We start from the raw sequence: 23,628 nt of genomic DNA on the forward strand, positions 1-23,628 counted from the left end.
AGCCTCAGCCTGGAGTTGCAAACCTTGGCAAGGGAGAGCCAGGCCTGGGGCTATCTTTTCTACAAAAGAAACTTACTTAGTTTTATAAAGATAAATCTATTGTAGTGAAGTGATACACTATTTAATAAAATGTTACTATGAGTTTATATATTTTCTTGATTGGAATATTTTGTTTTTCCTGATACTCAAACTCTGGTAACAATTGGGGAGATGCCATCTTAGAAGTGGCAGCTTTTAATGTGCACATTTTGCTCAGAATAAGAGAAGGGAGGCAGACTATGCGGGAATCTTTCTCTGATTTCCCAGCTGGGGTCAGAAAGCCCATTTCCAGGGCACCCTCGTTGAAGGGTCTTGGGGGTTGTAGGGGGGCTCAGCATGCAGGTGCTCCAGGTACAGGGGACACTGGTGGCCCAAGGTGGTGGGCCCTGCTCGTCGCGGCCTCCAACCTTGAGCTCTCCGCTGTGTCCCATGGGATGTCTGGGTGTCCCATGGGATGCCTGGGTGGCCCAGGAGAGCAGCTCAGGTCGGGGAGCTCCTCAACGGCACGTGCTTCCTGCTGTCTTATATTGGTGCTGGCCCCCAAACGTTTTTAAAAAGTGGTACATGCAACCCATTTAAAAAACACAGGTAGGGCTTCCCTGGTGGCGCAGTGGTGGAGAGTCCGCCTGCCGATGCAGGGGACACGGGTTCGTGCCCCAGTCCGGAAAGATCTCACGTGCCGTGGAGCGGCTGGGCCCGTGAGCCATGGCCGCTGAGCCTGCGTGTCCGCAACGGGAGAGGCCACAACAATGAGAGGCCCGCGTACCAAACAAACAAACAAAGATAACACAGTCTTGAATTTTCTACATCCCGGAGATCTTTGACGTTCTTTCGACTTCAGTCCTTCTCTTTACTTCTTTTGCACACAGCATCACCACTTAACGCGTGGAGACTGGCCCAGGGCCCCAACGGGTGGGGTACCCGGTGGGGGTCACGGAGGGCCCGTGGGCCGTGTGCGGGGTGGGGGGAGCGGTTAGCGCAGGAGGCGGCTCTGAAAGAGGCAGAAGTGAGCTCAGCGGCGGGAACTTCACATAGGCTCGCGGCGCCGGGCATCAGTCGCGGGCAGCGAGTTACCGCCGGCGTCTCCGTGCCTGGAGACTGCAGCCCGATGTTGCTCTGCTGCCTCCCCTTCCGGGTTCCGGGTTCCCGCCAGCGCGGACACAGTTTTCGCCGAACCGACCAATCGGAGAGGGCCCGAAACCGGGGCCGGGCCAATCGGAGACGCGTCCCTTGTTCCCTTGGCGCGCCCGCGTCGCCAGCGTCCGAATCTCCCGCCAATACCCCTATCCCCGCCCGCGAAGGCGCGGCCAATCAGCGTCCGAGGGTCGCGGCGGCCTGGCCGCCTCCAAGGCGGAGGGGGCAACTTTTTTTGAGGGCCTCGCCTCAGTCAACCCGGCGGCGCCCCTTCGCCTCCCGGATGGCAGCACGCGGGGCAGCTGTTTCGCGGCTCCCGGCCCGGCCTGGACGGCCTGCGGGGCGCGCGCCTCCGAGAGGCTCCCCCCGGAGCGGGCCCGATGGTCTCGACCGGCCCGGCGCGCGCGGGAGCCCGGGGGGCGGGGCGGCGGCTCATAAAGGCTGTTGGGGGCGGGGCGCGCTCAGTCAGCGTCGCGAGAAGGGGAAGTCGCCGAAGTCGCCGCCGTCGCCGCCGCCACCGCCGGACCCCAGTCCCCCACAGTCCCGCCCGCCGCGTCGCCATGGCCTGCCGGCCGCGAAGTCCCCACGGGTGCGGGAGCCGCCGCGACGGCGACGCCAGGTGAGGCCGGGCCGCGCGCGGGGGGCTCCCGGGCTGGAGAGCGGCGGGCGGGGTTCGGGCGGGGGTCCCTGGCCTCCCCGCCCTGACGTGGTGTCTTGTCGCCAGCCCGCCGCCCGCCTCAAGATGGAGCCTCGGACGCAAACGCACGGCCGACGGGAGGCGCCGGAAGCCGGAGGACGCCGAGGGCCCCTCGAGGCCGCCGGGCGACCGCAGACCCGACAGGTGGGCCCGGCGCGGCCGTCGGGGTCCGGAGCGGGGGGTGGGGTCCCCGCACCCGACTGACTAGGGAGTGCCGTGGGTCACCAGCAACTGTCGACTAGTCGGGGCGCCCTTGGGTCACCACCCCGGTTAGTCAGGGTGCCTTTGTGTCAGTACCCGTGACTAGTGGGGATGGCTCTGGGTCGCCACCCCTGACTAGTCCCGGCACCTGTGCCTCACAGTACGGCCGTGAGGTGTCTCAGTGACGGTGTCAACAGAAAGCGGGCTCAGTCTCAGTCAGCGAGCCCTGCTGTGTTCCAGGGATGGCGTTGGGGGCCACCACGAACTTAGAACTTTCCAGAGCAGTTAGGCTGACCCTTAAAAAGTCAGCTCAGGAAAGTTGGGTGTCAACAGCAGAGTCACAAGGTGGGCGCCAGGATGCAAACCGAGACTTCGGCTCCACGCCTCTCTTTCTACCCTGACGCTCCCTAGGCGCCTCCCTCCTGGCGAGTCTTGGTCGCAGCATGTACGTGTTTACGCGCTCACTTGAGTGCTTTCTGGGCTGAGCAGTGTGTCGGGGAGGCCAAGATGCCGTGTCAACCTAGATTTCCTTTTTGTTCTGCCTGCACCCTGACACGGGTCAGCGAGTCAGACGAGGGCCTCAGAGACGGAGCGGCTGAAGAGCACGCGCAGGGGGCGGCCGGTGAAGGGCAGCGTGGTCAGGGAAGGGCCCTGTCGGGACGAGATGGGAGGGGGTCCCGCGGGGAGGAGGGCGAGGGGTGCGGGGCACAGCTGCCAAGGTCAAGTACTTACCGATGGGTTAGGGGTGGGAGCTGGGAGGAGTTCAGGGGTGACTAGCTTTTTGGCCTGGAGACCTTCCTCATTTGTGGAGTCTTTTGCCACCATGAAGAGGATGGGGGTGGAGCAGACCTGCTCTGGGGAAGGGGTTGGTGATTAGGCTTAAGAAGCTTTTCAGGTGAGTAAAGAGGAGATGTTGAGGAAATAGCGGGCAGGATCTCACGGTCTGGTCGGGGAGGCGCAGATGTTAAATTAGCATATACGTGGCTTTTAAAGATTTGGGATTTGAGACTACCTGGGAAAAGATGGGAACGGAGGAGAGGCCCTCACAGCCCTGGGGCTAGATGTGAAGAACAGGTGATCGAATGGTATCTCTGAGTTCCTGCTCTGAGCCCTGCGGTGGCCTCTGTCTTAGCTGCAGACGAGGTGTTAAATCCTTGCATTGCTTTGCATTCCTTTGTGTCCTCCTCCGGCTCACAGCAACCCCGTAGGCCTCCTTCTTCTGACAGGAATGCCCGGTCCTAGGCACGTTGCCCCTGCTCTTCGTTCTGTGCATGTGCTTTTATTCCCACAACCCCCTGTGGTGGCAGCGGGGAGTACACGGGGTGCATGGTGAGTGGAGCCACTTACGTCTCCGCGGGTGCAAGAACTGGTTCCTTTGGAGGGACGTTAGCTCATGGTGTAAAATAGGCTTTGTTTTCTACTTGAGCACTTTTCCAGAAGTACTCTTGTCCTAAGATAGGGTGAGTTGGTGAATATAATTTGCCTAATCTAAGAAATGAATTTTAGTTCCACGCAAGGTAGTTTTTATCAAGCTACCAAAGCATGAGATGGAGTGAAAGGTTGTTTGTAAGCACCTTTTAGAAATTCAGGAATCTGTCACGGCTGGGAAACTCAGACCTGGACCTCTTGATAACACTAGTGAGGATGTTGACGTCTAACCCTAGACAGGCCTCCATTTGGTTCTCTTCTGTATCTACCATACAGTCATTGAGTCATTTTAATTTGTTCATTAATTTGATTTCAGACCCTGCCAACCATATTTAGACTGTGGAAATTTATTTTTGCGGATCCAATTTGAGTTTCTGTGGGTGGAGTAATTATAAGGGGAGAAATGATAATTACGTAAAGGGATTACTTTTTCGTTATTGCTGTTGCATTTTTGAAGCATGTCATTGGGTTTCCAGCTAGAATGTATAAAGTCGCTTACTGACGCAGTTGAAGTTAGTTTCCACTTTTGATATACCAGTGATGGCCAGTAGAAAGTTGAGGAGGAAAAGTAAAAATGTAAGTTTATATCTAATCTCTGACTAACAGATGTAGCAACAATTCTAACTGCCAGAGTTCTTGGCATCAAGTTCAAATTGCCTGAACTTGACTAAAGATTTCCTTGAGCCCTAGATAGAACTGAGCTTCTAGATTAAATTTAACCCAACTCTAGGGGGCACCTTTACCTGTAGACTAAGTCCTAATGCAGTAAGAACTCTGAAGTACATTTTTATCTCCCCCATTTTAACTATGATGTGATAGATCCTGAGCCATTAATTGTGCGCATCTAGAAGTAAATAGTAGCCACATTTATTAGGTGCTGGTCACTCTGCTTAGCTCTAAAAATGTATTAGCTGAAGTCTTTTTAAAATCCTAAAAAAAAAAAAACCCTCTTTTTGTAAATAAAAGAAGTTGTACTAGGTAGGTACACTTCTTGGTGCCGATGATAACTGTTGACTCTGTCTGGTGAGTCAGTAAGTCATGGAGCAGAGATTTCTCTGGAGCCCGTTTTCTTGGCACTCTCCAAACAGCCTCAGAGCATTTCCTGATGCGCGGTTTGAAAGGAAACTGAAAGTTGTGTCATGGTTCAAATGTGCGTTTTCCTTTTATTGCAGCTTTACCACTCCCGAAGGCCCTAAGCCCCGTTCTAGATGTTCAGACTGGGCAAGTGCAGTCGAAGAAGATGAAATGAGGACTAGAGTTAACAAAGAAATTGCAAGGTACGCATTTCAGGCCAGTTTGAAATGTTATCTCTGGTGTTTTAAATTATATATTAAATTTGAGGCATACCTTAGAGTGGTGGGCCCCAGACCAGCCACGTCAGCAGCTCCTGGGAACTTGTTGGAAATGCAGGTTTTCAGGCCGCACCCCAGGCCTGCTGGATGGGAAACTGGGTGGGGCCCAGCCCTGGCTTAAGCCCTTCAGATGAGTCTGCTCACTGAAATTTGAGAACCGGTGTCTTGGGGCTGTCCTTCCAGGGTGGCAGTAAGTGGGAGGTGGCGCTGCTAACAGCTCAGAAATGCCAGAGTGCGTGCGGGGACGGGTCCCTGACTTGGGGTCTGTGAACCCCTTGCAGTCGTACCCAGAGCTGTGTATTCAAGTTCGACTCCAAGCCACTTCCTCTTCCTCAGTGATGCATCCTTCACCACCGCTCACTCCCCTGGATTACGTTCTCCCTGGTGTTTTGGGGCCTTTCTTCCCTTTGATAGATGCCATCCAACCCAGGGAATGAACGTTGAGTTAAAATGTTGTGGCTCGAAATTAATTGAAGTATATTGAACCAAGAGTCTGTTCTTAATTCTGATGAGAAAATATGTCCTCATTGTCAGCAGGGAAGCAGGGTCAGACTGCTTCCTCCCCCTCTGCAGTGGTCGATGGTATTTAGAGCTGCCTTCTTTGTTTTTTTTTTTTTTTTTTTTTTTTGCGGTACGCGAGCCTCTCACTGTTGCGGCCTCTCCTGTTGCGGAGCGCAGGCTCAGCGGCCATGGCTCATGGGCCCAGCCGCTCTGCGGCATGTGGGATCTTCCCGGACCGGGGCACGAACCCGTGTCCCCTCCATCGGCAGGCGGACTCTCAACCACTGCGCCACCAGGGAAGCCCAGAGCTGCCTTCTTTGGAAAGGCTCGGACACACGTGGGGGTTGGTTGTGACCACTTAATTCCTTTCAGACATTAGAATGCATGTGTGTGGGTGAGTAGGATGCCTGGGTAGAAGGGTGAACTGCAGCTGACAGCCGTGGGCTTCAGTGTTTTGAATGAGTTCTCGTGTTTATATAGATCTTGATTTTTCCCAGCTGTAACGGTAGGCTGTTTGACTGGGTCTATGCAGTTTTTGTGTTCTGCTCAAGGGTTATAACAGTTCTCATCATGTCCTTGTGTATCTGGACCCCCAGTGTCACCTTTTGCTGGGGACTGTCTGCAGCTCCTACGTGCTGCAGGGAGACCCCTGTTTGTCTTGACCTTCCTGTTGGTGGACCCCTCTTTGTTCCTTTCTAAAAATTGTCCTACCTTGCAAAGCAGGCCTGATCTTGTCCAGAGCACTGTTTTGGGCCGCTCTGTGGATCACACCCTTTCTGATGGAAAGCTGCTGCTTTTGATAAGACCCAAGTGATGTGAGCTTTTGATGATGGTGGTCTGTCTTACTTCCCACCAGGAAGCGGGGAGGTAAGAATTCAGCTCACTGTATGCCAGGGAGGCTAGCACACACTACACCAGTGGCCTGAAAATTTGAAAATGGGTTTTAGTCATACCTGAAGCCAGTCTTTTCAACTGGGGTTCCAGAAAGAATGAAATTCTACAGAAAATGATTTCAGGGACTAGTTTCGCAGTTCTCAGGGGGTGGTTCATTATCTCCTGGTATCCAGGCTTCACTGGGGTGCCCCAGCAAACTTGGGGAAGGTTGAGAATTTTAGATTTGGAAGGCGGCACCATGATACGTGACATCTTTTAGACACTTGCGTGAGCTTCTAGCTAGAGGTGGTTCGCGGTTTCCACGTTAGATTGCACTATGCTTTTTTGGTGACGTACTTTTGCAAAGTTGGGTGTTGGTCATTGCTGTGATAGAAGGCAAATGCACGGTGAAATCCACAAGGGATGGGGGGAGGGGGGAAGGTGTGCAGTCTTTCTAAGAAGGTGAGTAGTCCCAACAGGCACACGTCTCATTAATAAGTAATCGTGGTATTAGAAATAAAAGCTTTGTATCTCAACTCATGTTTATTTTTTTCTAAAGCCTTCCGGGTTAGAGGGATGTAAATTTCTATGTCGTTTGGGTCTCACTACTTAACTGGTGGCAGTAGTTTTTTTTTTAGAACCTGGTTGTTTTAAGCACCTTGTATGATCTTGGCACATAACCTTTATCTTTGCCTCAAAGGTGATTGAGGGAGGTTGAAAATAAAAGAAGCCACCTACTGTTACTTAATCCACTTACCAGACCGCAGTCTCAGGGAGGCTTTGTTCCCTGTGGCTCTCTTAGCTCTAAAAGCTTTGTGTTCATTTCTATACCTTTTTAAAAACAGCAACATTTACTTTGCTCTCAGATATAAAAGGAAACTCCTCATAAATGACTTTGGAAGAGAGAGAAAATCATCATCAGGAAGGTAAATGCTGTGTAATTATTTCTTTTTTAATTTAATAGATCTGTAGTTTATTAATGAAAAAAAACTGAACATGAGATGCTAAGTGTCTCAGTAGCATTTACTGTTTTTCTGTTCTTCACTGATTAGAAACGTGTATCTATCGTGTACTAAATTCCCATATATTCAAAGATCCTGGACTGTCGTGGGGTTAGTATGGTTTGGAATCCAGAGCACAGATACTCCTGTATCATGTTCAGACGTTTTCCTACGTCGTGATCTTGTAAGTGAGGCTTGTGCCGTGCATTTCATTTTCTTCAGTTCGGATTCGAAGGAGTCTATGTCAGCATTGCCAGCCGACTTAGAGACCGATGAAAGTGTCCTGATGAGGAGACAGAAGCAGATCAACTATGGGAAGAACACCATTGCCTACGATCGCTATATTAAAGAAGTCCCAAGGTAGTCTTGTTTCGCCAGCATGTCCTGGTCAGGTCATGTGGCATTGCCGTCTAAAGAGTTGCTTTGGTGGTAAATCTGATTCTGGGCCTAGTTCTACTAAGAAGTATACTATTAATTATTAATGACTTTCAGGCACTTACATAAATAAAGAAGAATGGGTTGGTGACTGAGAAACCAAGGACGTGAAGATAAATAACATTTTCATAATTTAGAATGTTAGATGACATTTCATTTCTCAGGACTCATAGCTGTCTTGTAAATGTAAGATTATTAAAACACATGATGGGAAAATGTAAAGTTCAAGTTACAGATTGTGAAGATTTCATTAGAGAAAGGTATGAGTCTTGCCCTGTTTTGTGTAAGCAGCATCCCCCCTCCCCCCACGTACGCAAAGATACAAAGGGAGCTTTAGAGAGTGTACCAGCTGCTTGGCAGGATTGAAGTGCAGATGTCCTATTCTGGGGCATGGACTGCGAAGGAAAGCAGAGGCAGAGAGGTAGTGCTTTTAAGCTCACCTGCAAATGTGGATGGTATGTGCCAGGATAATCCCTCTGTCCCGGTAGGCACCTTCGACAGCCTGGCATTCATCCCAAAACCCCCAACAAATTCAAGAAGTATAGTCGACGATCGTGGGACCAGCAGATCAAACTCTGGAAGGTGGCTCTGCATTTTTGGGATCCTCCAGCGGAAGAAGGATGTGATTTGCAAGAAATGTATGTCTTTATCGCATTCTCGTCCTCCGTGTCTGCAGTTCGGGCGGTGATTGCAGTGGCTCTGTCACTGTGTGGCAGGTTATCGTGCATAACGTCCGCCTGTGGTCACAGCTTCGTGTGTGTTTTTTCTCTGCACGAGTGTATAAAGCCGGCTAGGCGGGCTCCGGGAGAGGCTGGAGGGAGGGGTGTGCTTCCTGGGCTGGCTTTACTGTCTGTAGCTCGGACAGACTCATCTTAGGAAACCTAGAGATATGTGGGGTTTGTTTGTTTTTAAGATAACATTTTAAAAAGCATGTGAGTAATTTATGTTGAGCTATAAACATGAAAGGTCTTTTTTTTAATCTAAGGAAGGCTTTTATCTTTTTAAACTGTGTCTAGTTGGAAAGGTCTCAGGCCTGAGTTTCTGCCACGTGGTCGGGATGCCGGTTGAGTGCGGAGGTGGAGAGGCTTGTCTGTGCGGCCTCTCTTCTCAGCTCCTTCGACCTGAGACTCTCCTGCCCTCAGAGACACATTTATTCATTCAAGTGTTGGAGTTTCTGCTTTGTGCTAGGGAAATTCTTTAGAAAGAAGTTTGGCCTCACAGACACACACTGATTTTTTTCCCGGTGTCACTATTGTCCCATTCTGTCTATGGGTAGGAAATTGGACAGATGAGTGATGGTGTGTAGTATGGCTTGTCACAGCGTCTGTCTCCCCCCAAAACTGGGCTCTGTTATTGACGCTCCTACTTGGAAGGATGCCTGTGGGTGTGTACAGATAGTGGGCCATGGGCAGGAGCGGGCAGGTGGTTGTGCGCTCCGAGCCGGTGGACCTGTTTGCCTGCAGGGCCTGCTTTACCTCTGCCAGGTGATCGGACAGAGGGTCCGTCTGGCACACGGGGAGTCGCTGAAAGCTGGTGGGTCCCTCAGGGAGCAGAGGAGATGTGTGTCAGCACTCACGGGCAGCGAGGCCGTGGTGGCGTTTGCCTTCTCCTGGCTCTGTTCCGCGGTGACTGACGTGCTTGTTCTGACCGCACAGACGTCCTGTAGACCTCGGGGAGATGGAGACGGAATCTGCGGAGAGCAGCTCTGAGTCCCGGACGAGCTCTCAGGATAACTTTGTAAGTACCTTTCCTTTGTTTCATCTCTGCGCGTGAGTGTTACAGGTTAATTGTTGACAACATATGCCCCTCTGAAAACTGAGGTTTAAGCTGAAATTTGATTCTGATACTTATGAAAAAGGGGCTCCCTTACCCCTTTCTCTGACTTTATTGAAGTGTCAGATTTGATGGAGTTCGTAGGTAGTGGCCTTATTTTAGATTTTGGGTTCAATCCAACTAATCAGTACCACCATTTTCATTTAAAAGTAAAAGGCCTTTTCTTCTCTGGTTCGCAGGCTTTGTCACTATTTTTAATTTTAGGCTGTCTAGTTCTGGTGAATTGCTAGTATAGGAATCATCTGCTAGTTGTTATAAGTGGAGGAATGCTTTGGGCCTAGGGGTTTCCCCACATTTGCCAATTTTAAAAAATTACGTGTTTTCGGAAGAAAAAACCTCCAAAGATGAAAAGCGACGTACAGAATTGCCTCGTCTCTAATTCTCTAGTTACGGGTTGGGTGCACGTTCTTCCAGACTTCTCTGCACGTATACAAGCCAAATGCACAGCAGCACTTTACAGTGAGAGGATCCCTTCGTTACTTTAAAAGAGACGGCCCCAGTATTTACGTGTGGAAATATTCTGCGCATTAAGTAAAAAAACAGGTTAAAAACTAGAACTCATAAATATTTGTTTGAAAAACTCATGCTTTATAGAAGATCAACCTGTACTGTATCTGAACAGCTCAGGAACATATAAAATGAAAGTGCGTAGTTGCCTTTTCCTGCCTGCCTTCCATCTGTGTCACCCTGATAAGCCTGGGACGTGCCCTTCCAGTCTTGGGGACCATCTGCATCCCACATACTCTTTGTGACTATTCGAGGTGTTAGAAGTAACACAGGGACTCCCCTGGAGGTCCAGTGGTCAGGACTCAGCGCTTCCACTGCAGCGGGCTTGGGTTCAGTCCCTGATCGGGGAACTAAGATCCTGCAAGCCGCGTGGCCAAAAAAAAAAAAAAAAGTAACACTAATGTCCAAGAGAGAGGAATGACAAAATTACATTCATAAGAAATACAGCTACTCCAGATTGTTTTTGAAGACCGATAACGTGGAAAGTCGTCAAGATAAATAGAAACAGGACACCTAACCACAGGATGATCCCAGTTTTGTGGGTATTTATATGCAGGCAGGACTAAAACCCACGACGATCTCAGCAGGTGGTATCCTTGGTGTGCATTAAGAGTGGCCGCTGTCCCGGCTCAAGAAGCCGAGTCTAAATGTGCCGCTCGTGGTCACAGAAGTTAGGGGGTGGCGACTGCACGGGCGGGTCGGGGGCCAGGCCCTGAAGATCAGAGGCAGCGGTCCTGACGGGCGGGGGGGGGTCCTGGGGCGCTGAGGAGAGGTGGGAGCTGGCGGGACGTTCGGGGGACAGGAGAGAAGGCCGGGTGGCGAAGCGGAGCCCCCCGGCTTGGGCCTGCACTGCTCGAGCCTGAGGCACCTGGGAGCAGTGCGTTCGCCGCCGAGCACCGGCCACTACCACAGCCTCACTGCTGTGCTCACGAAACGCAGCCGTGGTAAAACACGGCTACCTCGTGACCAGGCCGCGCTCAGGTTTCCCGGTTGTCCCGATAATGTCCTTGTCACGGGTCTTTTTTTCTCTTTTTTGGCCCAGAATTTAATCAAGGATTACACGTTTAATTGCCATGTCTCTTAAGTTTCCTTTAGTTTGGAATAGTCTTCCTGCTTTCCCCCGGGATGCTGGCCTCTTTGGAAGGGTTCAGGCCCGTTTTTATGAATCAGGGTGTTCCTCAGTTGGGAGTTGTCGTACCGTCTCCTTGAGGATTAGATTCAGGTGGAACCTTTTGGCCCCCGTTTTGGGGGTGAGGTGGGGCGGTCCTCAGCCCAGCGCCAGCGCCAAGTGCTTGGCGGTGTGACGTGATTGCTTCACGAGCCACGGTGGCGTGTCCCGTCCACACGGTGGCTCCTGTTAGGCGTGAGCGGCTGTGGCTCAGGGGCCTTAAAGGTCACTTGGTCACTCATGGGGCGGGGGCGGGGGGTGGGAGTTTGACAGATGCTTGAAGGGAAGCTTGGCGGTCAGTATCTGCTGGATGCTCTCCCGGGCATGTCCTGCGTTCCTGGGAGGCGCGCAGCCCCCTGCTCAGCACCGCCAGCAGCAAGTCCAGTGTGCCCGAGGGACCGGCTGTGACCGTGCTTCTGTTTTCTAGGACATGTACTGTGGCACCCCTACGAAAGTTAGGCACGTGGACTGCCACGCGGGGGATGAGTTTGACTTGGAAGCCTGTTTAACTGAACCCTTGAAAGACTTCTCAGCCATGAGCTAACCGGCGCCACCTGGAGGCCCCTGGGAGCAGCGCTGCCTCCCCGGGCGGGGTGGCCCACCAAGCATGCGTCCTGCCTTTGTAACTGGGGGTTTCTGTCACAGTGTACAGTCTCTTGGTGAATGGATGTTCTTGCCTTATTTTCTTAAGAAACGTTAATTTTGTGTATAGGGAATGCATTTTGCATGTTTTAAATTGTAAATGGAACTAAATCCGAGGAAGATTGAACTCGAGGCAATCTTGCAACAATCTTAATTGTTTAATTTCCACATCCTTGAAGTTAACCTGACAAGTGTACCGTAACTGGTTTTCCACAAGTTTTTTAGGCGTTAATTGCTGCTTGTCAGAGGGCTGGTTTGGGTTTCAGCATATGTTCACGGGGTCTTCTTTACTGGTATCTGGCCGAGTGTTCTCATAATCAGATACCTTTAATATCTATGGAAAGGGTTAGGGTTTGGGCCGTTTGTCAGTATGTCAAGATGGGTTTTTTTCCTCGTACAGAGCACTGAATAGTCAGATATTAAATTGAGCTGGTAGGTTAATGGGGTTTATGTAAGTTATACGGTCTTAATTTGGTACTTGTAAATAGCACTCAGTAGCCCTTCTACCTATACTACTCCAAGAGTTAAGACAGCAGAAGGATTTAGAAAGAACATTTTTTTATGGTCAGTTAATTTACCGTGTACAATTGCTGTAAATGATAATGTGTACAGATTTTCTGTTCAAATATTCAATTGTAAACTTCTTGTTAAGACTGTTATGTTTCTGTTGCTTTTGTATGGAATGACATTGCAAAAATAAAAAGGACCTTCTTTAACTGACTTACTACCTTGCCAGATAGGCTGCCTGCTGTGGTGATTCCTGCCCTTGGCTTGTGCCCAGGGAGGGTGGCACGCAGTGGTGGGAGCGTCGTGCCCGGGCTTGTGGCCCCGCCCTGCCCGGCGAGGAGCCCTACATTTTGATAGGTTTGCAGCTCTGGCCTGGGGTCTTGGTTGGGCTGGAGCCGGGTCCAGACCTGGTGTCAGCGGTGGGCCCGGTGTGTGCTTTCCCTGGACCCAGGCTTTCCTGGTTAAAGGGAGTGTGTGCCCACAGACTTACTAGGAAGCCAGGGGCCTCGGCTTGCTGCTTGGTTGGCAGCTGGGGTGACAGGGCCTTTCCCTGTGTCCTGAGACAGACCAGGGCCGGGCAGTCCACGCCAGAGCCGACGGCCCGCTTGAGGGGCTGCCCCACCCACAGCGGCACGCGTAGCCCCTGGCAGCTCGTGCCCTGTGGACACCCCCTTGAAGTGATGCTGAGCTCCCTTTAAGCAAGGGGTGGGCATCGGTCACTTTGTTCAAGGTGCTTTGAAAGGCCAGAGGCCCTTCCTGTTGGCTTCACACATGTGTTGAGCTTGTAGTACGTAAGGCAGCCTCGTGGATGTTGGGACACAGGAGACAGGGTGCCCCGAAGTCTGCACTCACGCTCTTGGGGACAGAAGATAGCAAATATGGTGTCAGGTTACAGGGTAGGAGGGCAGCGAAGCAGGGCAGGGGGCGGCTGGGAGATGCCCTATTAGGTGGTGTGTGAGCAGAGATGTGCTGCCGGGGTGGGGCGGGGGCATTCACCCCAGAGGGCAGCAAGTGCAAAGGCCCTGGGGTAGGAATATGGTGTACAGAACCCCAGCAGTGCTCCGACATGGGAGAGGCTTGGCAGCTGGTGTGGGCTGGAGCCTGTTTGAGAAAGACAAGAGCTGTGAAGGGGGGCAGGGGACGCCTCGGGGCCTGGAGGAGGCTGCCCAGGACGGGTGAGAACACTGGGAACCGAAGCAAAGTGGACCCCTGCTGCGTAGTGACCGCTGGCAGCCCTGTTGCGCACAGGGTGGTGGAAAACACTGACCTATGGCCTGGATGGGCTGGTAGGGTTTCTAGGCAGACCCTCGGAGCTGCCTCTGACTTCCCATGGCTCATTCCGAGAGGCGAGAACACAGAGGGAAGGGCTGTTTAATTGCGGGAATGGGGGGAGCCCTTTGTGGTCTCAGTTATGTGCACCTTCCTGGGTGGCAAGCAAGGTGAACGTGAAGAAACGGCTTCAGAGCGAAGATCAAACCCAGAGGATGCCGGGGGAGACGGGTCTGCAGTGAAGCTGAGGCCGTGGCTGTCAAATGCTTGGTTAGGACCCCGGAAGTTCGAGAGCCTTTGTATCAGACAACAGGACGTCTAAGAAGCTTATGTCCCCCAGTAGCCCAAGGCAGAGAAGGGCTTATTTTGAGGAGACCTGTGCGTGTGGCTCTTGTCTAATGAATCGAACCGCAGTAAGAGTCACAGGAGACTCAGAAAGCTTTCGAAAGAATCGTATTGGCAGAAACACTGCCAGCTTGGACTGAAATGGACGGGCAGTATAGAATGAAAAGAGGCCTTTGGAGCCTCAAGATTCTAGTGTCAGGAGGCAGGTTGAAGAAACTACACAGCTGCGAACACAGGCTGCGTTTCATGGAAGAGGGAGCGTGATTCACAGGTGGATCCCAGAGGCGTGGAGAGTCACCGATGCAGCAGGACTGAGACCTGCCCAGCCCTCCCCCCGTACCCCCTGCCCCTACAGGAGCGGCCGAAGCAGTTACCCCAGGCTTGGCCCATCGTATGTTGGTGTGTGTGTGGCGGGTCCTGGGGACAGAGCGCACGTAAGTTGTCTCTCTTCAGACCGAGAGGACCTTCACCCCAGGAGCTGTGTTTGGGGGACTCCTCCATCAGAGCCTATTCCTGTGACGGGATCGGGACGTCGGGCTGGTGCTGACGCAGAATGAGACTTGGGGGCCTCGGGAAGGCCGTAGATCATTTGTGGCCAGAGCGTGGACTGCGGTGGCCCTAAGTAGTGGGCATTAGGCTAGGCTGGCTGGAGCAGGGAGTGACGGGTGCAGTCTGGGGTGGGCAGCCAGGGGCTCTTGAGCAGGGGCCATGATATCTGACTCAGGTTCTGGAAGAATCACCCCGGCTACTGGCTTTTGCTTCACACCTACATTCTTAGAATGCTCTTAAGCACCAAGGAAGTCAGTCTTCAGGCTTGAGTTCTTGCTCTTCAGTGCTGTTAACGTAAGCTGGTTCTTCCGTGTGAGTGTAACAAGGAGCCCATCGGCTGGGACTGAGGGGTCTTTATTCTTGACTCTCGTACGTTGAACCCAGAGGTGTCAGAACTCCATTACGTTTGTCCAGCATGATTAATTCTGCACGGTGCCAGGCTGGTCGCGATCTCGTTCCCAGTGGAGGTTCATTTTCCTGTCTCCTGAGTGCAGATGTGGGCAGCTTATCAGGGCTGTCATCGTCCATCCCCAACTCGCTTCCTTGCTGTGCCGTGATGTCGTCCTCTCCTGCCGGCCCGCCGGGATCCTGACATCAGGTTGCTGGTCCCTCCGCCTCTGAGAGGAAGATGGTGACAGATCCTCCCAGGTGAGTCAGCAGCCCACCTGAACCAAAAGGCTGCTCTTCCACCCGTGTGGGTGGCTCTTCTAGTTAACGGAGGGGTTACAGGAGCGTGGTTGCCCGTGTAGGCAAACTCGAAAAGCCGCTCAGGTAGAGTCATGTGACGCTACTTGACAAACCGGAAGTACCTTGCAGTTAATGTGTCTTCTTGGAACCTGGGTCGGGGGGAGGGGGGGACGTGTGCCTTTTCGATCGTCAGTCTGTATATTTTACGTTTAAGCATCTTGAGGGGGGACTTCCCTGGCGGTCCAGTGGTTAAGACTCAGTGCTTCCACTGCAGGGGGCTCGGGTTCGATCCCTGATTGGAGAATGAAGATCCTGCATGCCACGCAGCGTGACCAAAAAACAAAACAAAACAAAAGAGTCTTGAGGGTTTTTTATTTTGGAGTTTTGTTGCTCTGTTGTCATTGTTTGCTTTGTAACGTGCAGACTTTAATGGGATCAAAGCCACTTTGGAAAACTCACATTTCGAAGATGCACATGAAGTTTTCCGGAAAAATGCTCCCTCAGTGTAGGGTGGAAGAAGCAAAGCCTCTGACGCTGGCACTGAGGCTCTGTGACTGACCTTCCAAAAGGCACCGACCCTGTACAGTGTAGCCAGAGCCTGTCGCCTGGCACATCGCAGGCGCATTCAACGTGTGGCATGTGGGATGCGGCCCTGCCCTGCGGTGCCAGCTCTGCCTCTTCCGGCTGTGTGACGGGGCCTTCACGTCCCCGTGGATAAGACCGGAGCAGTAGCAGCTACCTCCTAGGCTGGCTCTGAGGCTTAGAGGAGAGAATGAATGCCGCGAGCTAATGATGCTGGACGACGGCCCCATTTAAGGTGCCGACAAAACCCACATGTCCACGAACTCCTTCACTGACGGGAGGGCAGGGATGGGCCTCAGGCACTTAGGAAGTGGGCACCCCCTACACACGGGCATCGAAGCTGCTTCCTGGAGGCCTAGAGATGGTCAGTCTGCCCAGGGAGGGGCCCTGGAGCCAGTCCAGTGCTTGCCGCTCCCCTGCGTGAACGCCAAGCCATGCGAGGGGCACGTGGTGTGTGCGATCTTGAGGGGCTTTCCAGGTGTGGTGGCCATCGGTGCCCTTGCTGTGCTCCTTAGGAAGAAGGCAGAGGAAGCCCCTTCCCTTCCCTGGGCGGGAGTGCCAAGTGGGGCCTTGCCACCCATGCGGGCAGGCGGCGCGAGCCGTGTTGGTTACCTGCTGCTGTGGAACAGGTCACCCCAAACTTGTGGCTTACAAGACGGTACTTATCCCCCAGCTTCTGTGGCTCGGTCGGGTCCTTGCATTCAAGGGGCTGCAGTCAAGGCGTCGGCTGGGGGGGACTTCCCTGGTGGTCCAGGGGTTAAGTCTCCACGCTCCCAGTGCAGGGGGCCTGGCTTCGATCCCTGGTCAGGGGACTAGATCCCACCTGCCACAACTAAAGATCCCACGTGCCATATAGAAGACCCGGCGCAGCCAAATAAGTAAATAAAATATTAAAAAAAAAGAGGGCATCGGCTGGGGCTGGGGTGTCCTCTGAAGGCTCGACCAGGGAGGAGCCATGTCCACTGCTGTGGTCAGTGTGTGCCCCATGGGCCAGAGGTCGCCCTCACTCCTTGCCAGGTGGGCTTGCTTCACCAGAGCAAATGAGAGTGCCAGCAGACATGGCATGGTGGGGGTCCCGTCTTGGGCTATGGTGCCAGCCCACCCTCAAGCAGAGGGGCCATTGGAGCCACCTGGGGACATGCCGTGAGAGGCCCTGCTGGGCAGCTGGATGTCTGCCGGCACCTCAGTCTCCTATTACATGAAAGTTAACTTAAAACAGACCGCAGACTTAAGTGTAAAGCGCAAAAGTATAAAACTTGTAGAAAACTGGGCTCTGGGGCGAGGCAGTGCTTAGACTGGACACCAAAAGCATGCGCCGCAAAGGGAAAATGGTTAAACAAGACCTCATCCCACTCAAAGACTTGCTCTGGGCAAGGCCCTGCTGAGAGGGCGGAAGGACAGGTGGTGGGCTCGGGGGACGTATCTGACAGGGGTTCGCCTGGGATAAAGGAGAACTCCCCAAAGTCACAGTGAAAAGCAGTCCAGCTAGAGGAGGAGCAGGGGGCGTGAGGAGGGAGGCAAGTCACGGAGAGGACACAGGGGCAGAGGATGTGTGAGAAGGTGTCCAGCGAGACTGCTCGTTAGGGAAACGTGGCTGAGAACCAGCCACCAGTGCTGACGTCAGCGCGGGGACACAGCGAGGGCTGGTGAACACCGGGCAGGGGAGGTGGTGCAGCCCCTCTGGAAGGTACTCGGACAGTTACCACCGGAGCCGGTAACTGTGCTCCTGGGCATTTATCCCAGAACTGAAAACGCATGTTCACTAGAAACCTGGGTGTGAATGTTCCTAACGGTCGAGTGTGGAACAGCCCCAGACGAGAACAATCCACATGTCCTTTTACAGGCAGTGGCCAAGCAAAGCCCAGGCCACCCCCAGTGTGGATGGGCGCTCACTGGTTACGACAGTGCACTGGAGTTTTGCAAGACTTAATCCTGGGGGAGATGATCATTCGTGACAATTTTCCTGGAATACAAAAGAGGCAAAATTACATGCTGAAAGGGCACACCATGTTCCTGGATATATTGGCTCAGAATGACCAACACAGACACATTCTAGAAAAGTTACTGGACTTTAAAGAGAAAAGAAAAAAAATCCTTTGGGCATCTTGAAAAAAGCATGTTACTTATATAGGAAAGAATATTAGGCTATCATACTTTTTTATTTTTGTTTTTACTTTTTAAAAAAAATTCTATTTTTTGATTTTAGACTATCATACTTTTTGACAACAATACTTTATTCCAGAAGACAGTGGAGTAACATGTTTCAGATATTTGAAGAAAGTGTACACCAAGGATTTTATATCCAAAAAACTCACTTGCAAGTACAAAGGGCACAGAAAAGTTGTCATCCACGTGGCAGAGCTCAGAATTCAGAGATCTTGTTCCTGTGAGCCCTTCCCGAGAATCTTCGGGAAAATGATCTGCAGCTGATGTGATCAGACGCGTCAGCGTGGGCACCGAGGACAGTGTCACACGTACAGCTACTTCGGGGCCCGGGCCGGCAGGGCTGCGATGGGAGAGTGGGGCCTGCAGCGGCCTGGAGGAGGGTAGGGAGAGAGGGCAGAGGTGCAAAAACACTTCATGTTTTTAGTCATCATATTGTTGGGAAAACTGAATGAGTAATTGTGGGATGGATCTTCCAGACGGCGCGTCTCCTGTGTGGTCCTCTGTGCTGAAGAAGAGTGCACACGTCGAAAGTAGAGAAGATCTTCCGGAACAGCTCTGGGTCTTGGGCCGCACGGGGAGCCCCGAGGGCACCATCGCACCTGTAACAGCCATGCCTGTAAGGACCCGGCGTTCTTTGTCGGGTGAGGGTAAACCCTCGGTGGCCCCAGCACCCAATACTCCACATCACAAAGGCATGGACTGTTAGGACAAGCAGCCCCGAGCGTATCTCCAGAGGGTCAGGCTGAGCGGAAACAGTCAACCTAAAAGGCTGTGTTCTATGTTCTTCCTCCTGTGTAACGTTGGGGGAGAGACAGTTATAGAAATGGAGCAGATCAGTGGTTGCCAGAGATCCTATGTATGTATTGTGTATCTATACGTGACCTATATTAACCGATATCTATATCATCCTTATCTCCCTCTAGCTCTGTGCTGAAGGTCTAGAAACAGTAAGCAACCTGGCAGTGCCCATCCCTTGCCCCCATGTCGTGGTCTTTTTTTTTTTTTTTTTTTTTTTGCTGTACGCAGCCCTCTCACTGTTGTGGCCTCTCCCGTTGCGGAGCACAGGCTCTGGACGCGCAGGCTCAGCGGCCATAGCTCACGGGCCCAGCTGCTCCGTGGCATGTGGGATCCTCCCGGACCGGGGCACGAACCCGCGTCCCCTGCATCGGCAGGTGGACTCTCAACCACTACGCCACCAGGGAAGCCCCACATCGTCGTCTTGAAATAGCATTTCTCACGATGAGGGCCTCTTGCAGAAGCGGCCTGTCCGAGGCATGGGGCAGGAGTGTCCACCGCGAGCCTGGGCACGGCATCAGGCCGGGGGCCTTGCGTTGAGGTCCAGTAGCGTCATGTCCAAAGCAGCTGGCAGTGGCTTGGAGAGACCCCCTCACTGGCCAAGACTGTGACAACCTGGTCTTCAGTGGGGATAAAAAATGCCATGGATTAAAACCCATCAAAATGTTTAAGTTCACGAGTTCAGAATGATACCTTGGAAAAAGAGAAATGGGCCACTTCTGGAGGCTGGTGGGAGCTACCTCACTCGTGAGAGCCGGTGGTGGGAGGGGATGATCCCAGCGTCTCTCCGGCGGCCACCGGACCAAGCTGCACCCTGCGGGGCCCACACTGGACGGTGTCTGCACGAGGACTCCGATGATCAGTGACAAAGAAGGCAGTGGAGTGTCTCCCCTGGGACGGCCACTCAGACTTCCAAGTGACACAGCCAGGCATTTGAGCCGCCCCAGCCTTGCCCAGCACCACCTGTAGTTTGGCCAGTTACCAAAGCTGAGTCTGACTGAAGCCCTGGGTCTGACTGCCGGTCGGCAGGAAACCCAGAGGAAGGAGCCGGCGCTGGGCTTTGCCCACAGGCCGCAGCAGCCACGTGCAGACCGTGGACCACTCCAGGGATGGCACAGTGGTCCCGGCTCTGCAACTGCGTGGAAAGGAAGGGAAAGGGATGGAGGATCTGGGATCAGAGATGCCAAAGGGACTCCGAGTAGGGAAACGGGCAGGACTGAGCTCCCGTGGGGTCTGGGCGCTGCCCCCAGGGTCCGTCAGCTGCTTCTAAGGTCCAGGAAAGGAGCGTTTCTGGTCCGGCTGGGGGAGGGTGTGCCTCTGGCCCTGACGAGCCCCCTGGGGAGGCTGCCTACGTCCCGATCTCTCTCTTTTAAGCAGCATCGTTGAGAACGGTTCACAGACTGCAGTTCACAAAGTGCACAATTCAGTGGCTTTTAGGGCCACAGAGTTGCGTGCTCCTCGCCACAGTCAACGTCTGACATCCACAAAGAGCCCTGCACGCGTCCGCTGTGCCCTGGCCCCGGCCCCAGGCAGCCCGTGACCCCCTTTCTGGTCTCTGCACGTCTGTCTCGCCTCGTGCTGCTCCTCGAAGCCCACCCCTGACTTGGGGCTGGGCTGTCCCACCGCCGCCCCCAGCGCCCGGCCCTGGCCCGTGGTCTCTGCTTGGACCTCCTCAGAGCCCCCGTGCTGGCCTCCTGCCGCCCTGGCCCGATGACCGGCTCCACCCCTGCCCTCGGCCCTGCTCGTGAGGCCCCGCTCTGACCATCAGCTGCTCCCCTGGGGCTTCCCGACGGCCCAGCCAGGGGGCAGCTCCCCCGCCCCACAGGGACACTCAGCCACCCCACGCAGCCTCCTCGCAGTGGCCCTGCTGGCTTGCCCTTCTCCCAACGCGAAGCCCGGAGCACCTCGGGGCCTGGGCACCGGCAGACCCCTCTGGAAGGAGGGAGGCCCCGGGGCCACCAGGTGGCTCAGGTGCATGAGTGGCACCCCGGAGTCGGGCTGCCTGACTTGCTGAGCCCGTCGGTCCAGACTACCCCGGTGGCTGTCAAGGCTGGTGCTGGGCCGGAGGAGGACCCGGACCCCAGCTCTGAGCGGCCGGTTTCCAGACCCATCTCTGGCACAAATGTCACAACCTCCCTGGGTCTCGGTTTTCTTATCTGAGAAGTGGGAGCTGAGCCTGAAGGGAAGGACTGGACCCAGGACTCTCTGGAAACAGGATGGCCACACCCAGAGGCAGACACTGGTGGACGGCAGGCCAGGGCAGCCCAGGGTAGGCTCTCGCTACTGGAGGTTAGCCCCTGGGTCAAAAGAGGGGTTCCACTCCCGCCCTCCCATCAGAAAGCCATCCAGGCCCCTGGGGACCCAGAGAGGCTTGTCTAAAAGGCTCTCTCCTCAGCCCAGTCTGAGTGCCGGGCGTCAGCGAAGGGCACCCTGGGCCAGGAAGGCCAGGGAGGGACGGGGCAGGGCCCTGGGTGGAGGGTGGAGATGTCCCCTCAGGCTTTGGGGCCGAGAGGGGCCTCCTGGAGACTCTCCTTCCAGGGCTCACCTCCTGACTTTTGCCTGCTCCTCCTCTCACTTCCACTGGGCTTTAAACCCCCAAGGGACGTCCCCTCATCCAGGCCCTTCCTAGCCCAGATTAGGAGCTCTCCCACCAGCCCACCCGCCCTTGTATTCCTTAGCTCGCTCCACAGTGCATCGCGGCTGGGCACCGGTTACTACCTTTTGTGCGTGGGTGTCTCCGGCCGGTGGCAGGTCCCGGGCCTCACGGCCCCTACGTAGGGCACATTGTAGAGTGAGCATCTGCCCTCGTCCGCCCTTGTGCCCAGTGCCCAGCCCTGTGGCTCCTGGTGAAAGCGTGAAAGCGCTGCTGGCTTTAAGGCAGCTCCAGCTCCGCCTCCTGGAGGGTGCCCCCGCACCTCCCCCACCCAGCAGAGGTCAAGAGCCACCGTGCATGCGGTGTGCCCCTTCTGCTGCTCCTGGCCGCTCTGGGCGGGGTCACAGGCTGAGGGGGCTCGTCCTCACTCCTAACAAGGCTCCGGCAGAGGGAGTCGAAGAGCACCGGGGTGGGACGAGTCCCTTTGCTCTGTGCCTCAGCCTCCCGATCTGAAAGGGTCGGTTCTAGCACCTTCCCTCCCTCGGGCTAATCCATGCAAGGCCTGACAAAGGGCACTAGTGTGGGCCAAGCCCTCCTGATGGGACAGCCACAGCGGCCGGAGCCAGCAAGAGCTGGCAAGGACCTCTGGTCTGTAACTCCATCCCCACAACTTTGTCCCCGGTTGCAGGAGGGTTCTGAGATGCTTTTCAGTTTTATGTGAAATCATTAAATCCAATGAGAGACATTAATGGGGCACAGACTACCTCTCTTGATCCACTGGAAACCTTCAGTAAATATGCAAATAAGGGCTGAGCGGCAGGGGGATACAACTTAATCAGTCCGGAGGCTTCTGACAAACACAAAGGTGACCTTGGTGACTTGAGGTGGTCATCACGGGTCCAGATGGGCTACAGCAGAAGACCCAGCTCCCCTCCCCCACACAGGTGCCCCCAGGTGTCTGTGTCCTGCTCCGTCCTGGATCACAGAGCCACTTGTCCTCGGGGAACCTGGCCAGCACCGCTTGACTCTTGGAGGGGATTAAAGGATGGCGGTGTGGATGCCCGTGGAAGCGGCCTGGGCGCCCACATTGCCGTGCCCCCCGCCCCCGTCTATCGCTGGCCCTGCTCCCTGCACCAGCTATGCCGGGGCTCCAGTTCTTCCAGGTGCCTGCAGGGGGACTCTTCCCCGCCAGTCCTGGTGACAGGTGGCTTGGCTCGGCTCTAAAACCTGTATAGGACAGGCCTCACCAGGCCCAGAAACTGCATGGAGGCCCTGGCCTGGCGCTCAGGGGCCACATCCCTGATGTCTCCCCCAACACCCAACCCCAGGAATGCCCAGGAGGCTTACAGTCTCACCTCCTTCGGGGTTTCTTCCCAATGCCACGCCCTTTTCCACCTAAAAGAACCACCACCCCATCCCTGTCATGCATTTGTCTGGCCTCAGGGCCCACTGCAGGGCCTGGTCAGCGTGGAGCCCCCTCGTCAATGCCCCTGCCCCCAGGCCAAGAGTGAGCACACAGGTGGCAGGTGGCTCTTTCCCATCTGAACCCCTTCTTACTACCTGCACAAAGCTCAGGGCCTGGAGACTCAAGCGGGGGAACTGTGGACCACAGGGTCCCTAAGGTCTCTCCCAGCCCCAGTGACCCCCCCCCCTCCCACGAGTGAGGAGCGTTTGCCTGCCCTTACCCGTTTAATGAACCATCTCGTCTGAAACAAGCCCACGCAGACGCCCGGCCTCAGAGCTGCCCCCTGAGCTGGGCCGGCAGGGCGGGTCTGATGCGGGGGCCAGTGGGCCTGTGGGCCTGGGTCAGGACCCCAGCCGGCCCCCAGGATGGAAGGCTGGAGGGTGAGGCAGGGCCCCTTCCAAGGGCCAGTCCCCTGACCGCCAGCCTCACCTCCCAGAGGTCCGATCTCAGCCGTCACTGTGCTCGGACGAAGGCCCACACTTCTCTCCTGCCAGGAGCGCTAACCACGGCCTCTGAGCCCCTGCCGCCCTGCCGGTCGCACAGGGCGGAGTCGCCGGGAGACCGGAGAAGGCAAGAGACTTGCTCGAGGTCACACAGCAGGTCACAGGCAGGGCGCGGTGGGCGGCGAGGCCGAACCAGGGCTCGGGGCCGTACGGTGTGGGGAGTGGGGACCCCGAACGGCCGGGCCGCCGGCGGGGCCGAGCCCTTCGCGCCGGGGAGGCCACTCGCCCCTGCGCCGAGCGTGCCCTCCCGCTGCCTCAGGTCGCCGTCGCCGCCCGCCTTCGCCTTCCTGGACACTGGCTCACGCCCACCGCCCGCAGGCGCGCAGATAGGTGGGTGGGTGTAGCCCCGACCCCGG

General features: G+C 54.7%; 1 protein-coding gene across 3 annotated transcripts; it reads left to right on the plus strand.

Annotated features, from left to right (window-relative positions):
- The first annotated feature begins 1,733 nt into the window (after nt 1–1,733).
- On the plus strand, nt 1,734–11,713 carry SLBP (stem-loop histone mRNA binding protein). Of its 3 annotated transcripts, XM_065877974.1 has the most exons (8): nt 1,734–1,792; nt 1,898–2,014; nt 4,672–4,776; nt 7,092–7,151; nt 7,449–7,586; nt 8,150–8,299; nt 9,317–9,398; nt 11,597–11,713. In XM_065877974.1, the coding sequence occupies exons 1-8, from the start codon at nt 1,734–1,736 to the stop codon at nt 11,711–11,713; spliced, it is 828 nt and encodes a 275-aa protein (XP_065734046.1). The 3 variants fall into 3 exon arrangements, with proteins under 3 accessions (XP_065734046.1, XP_065734047.1, XP_065734048.1); XM_065877975.1 differs by lacking the exon at nt 4,672–4,776; XM_065877976.1 differs by lacking the exon at nt 1,898–2,014.
- The last annotated feature ends 11,915 nt before the right edge of the window (nt 11,714–23,628 follow it).

Source organism: Phocoena phocoena, chromosome 5 (genome assembly GCF_963924675.1).
Source record: "Phocoena phocoena chromosome 5, mPhoPho1.1, whole genome shotgun sequence".
Lineage (NCBI taxonomy): Eukaryota > Metazoa > Chordata > Mammalia > Artiodactyla > Phocoenidae > Phocoena > Phocoena phocoena.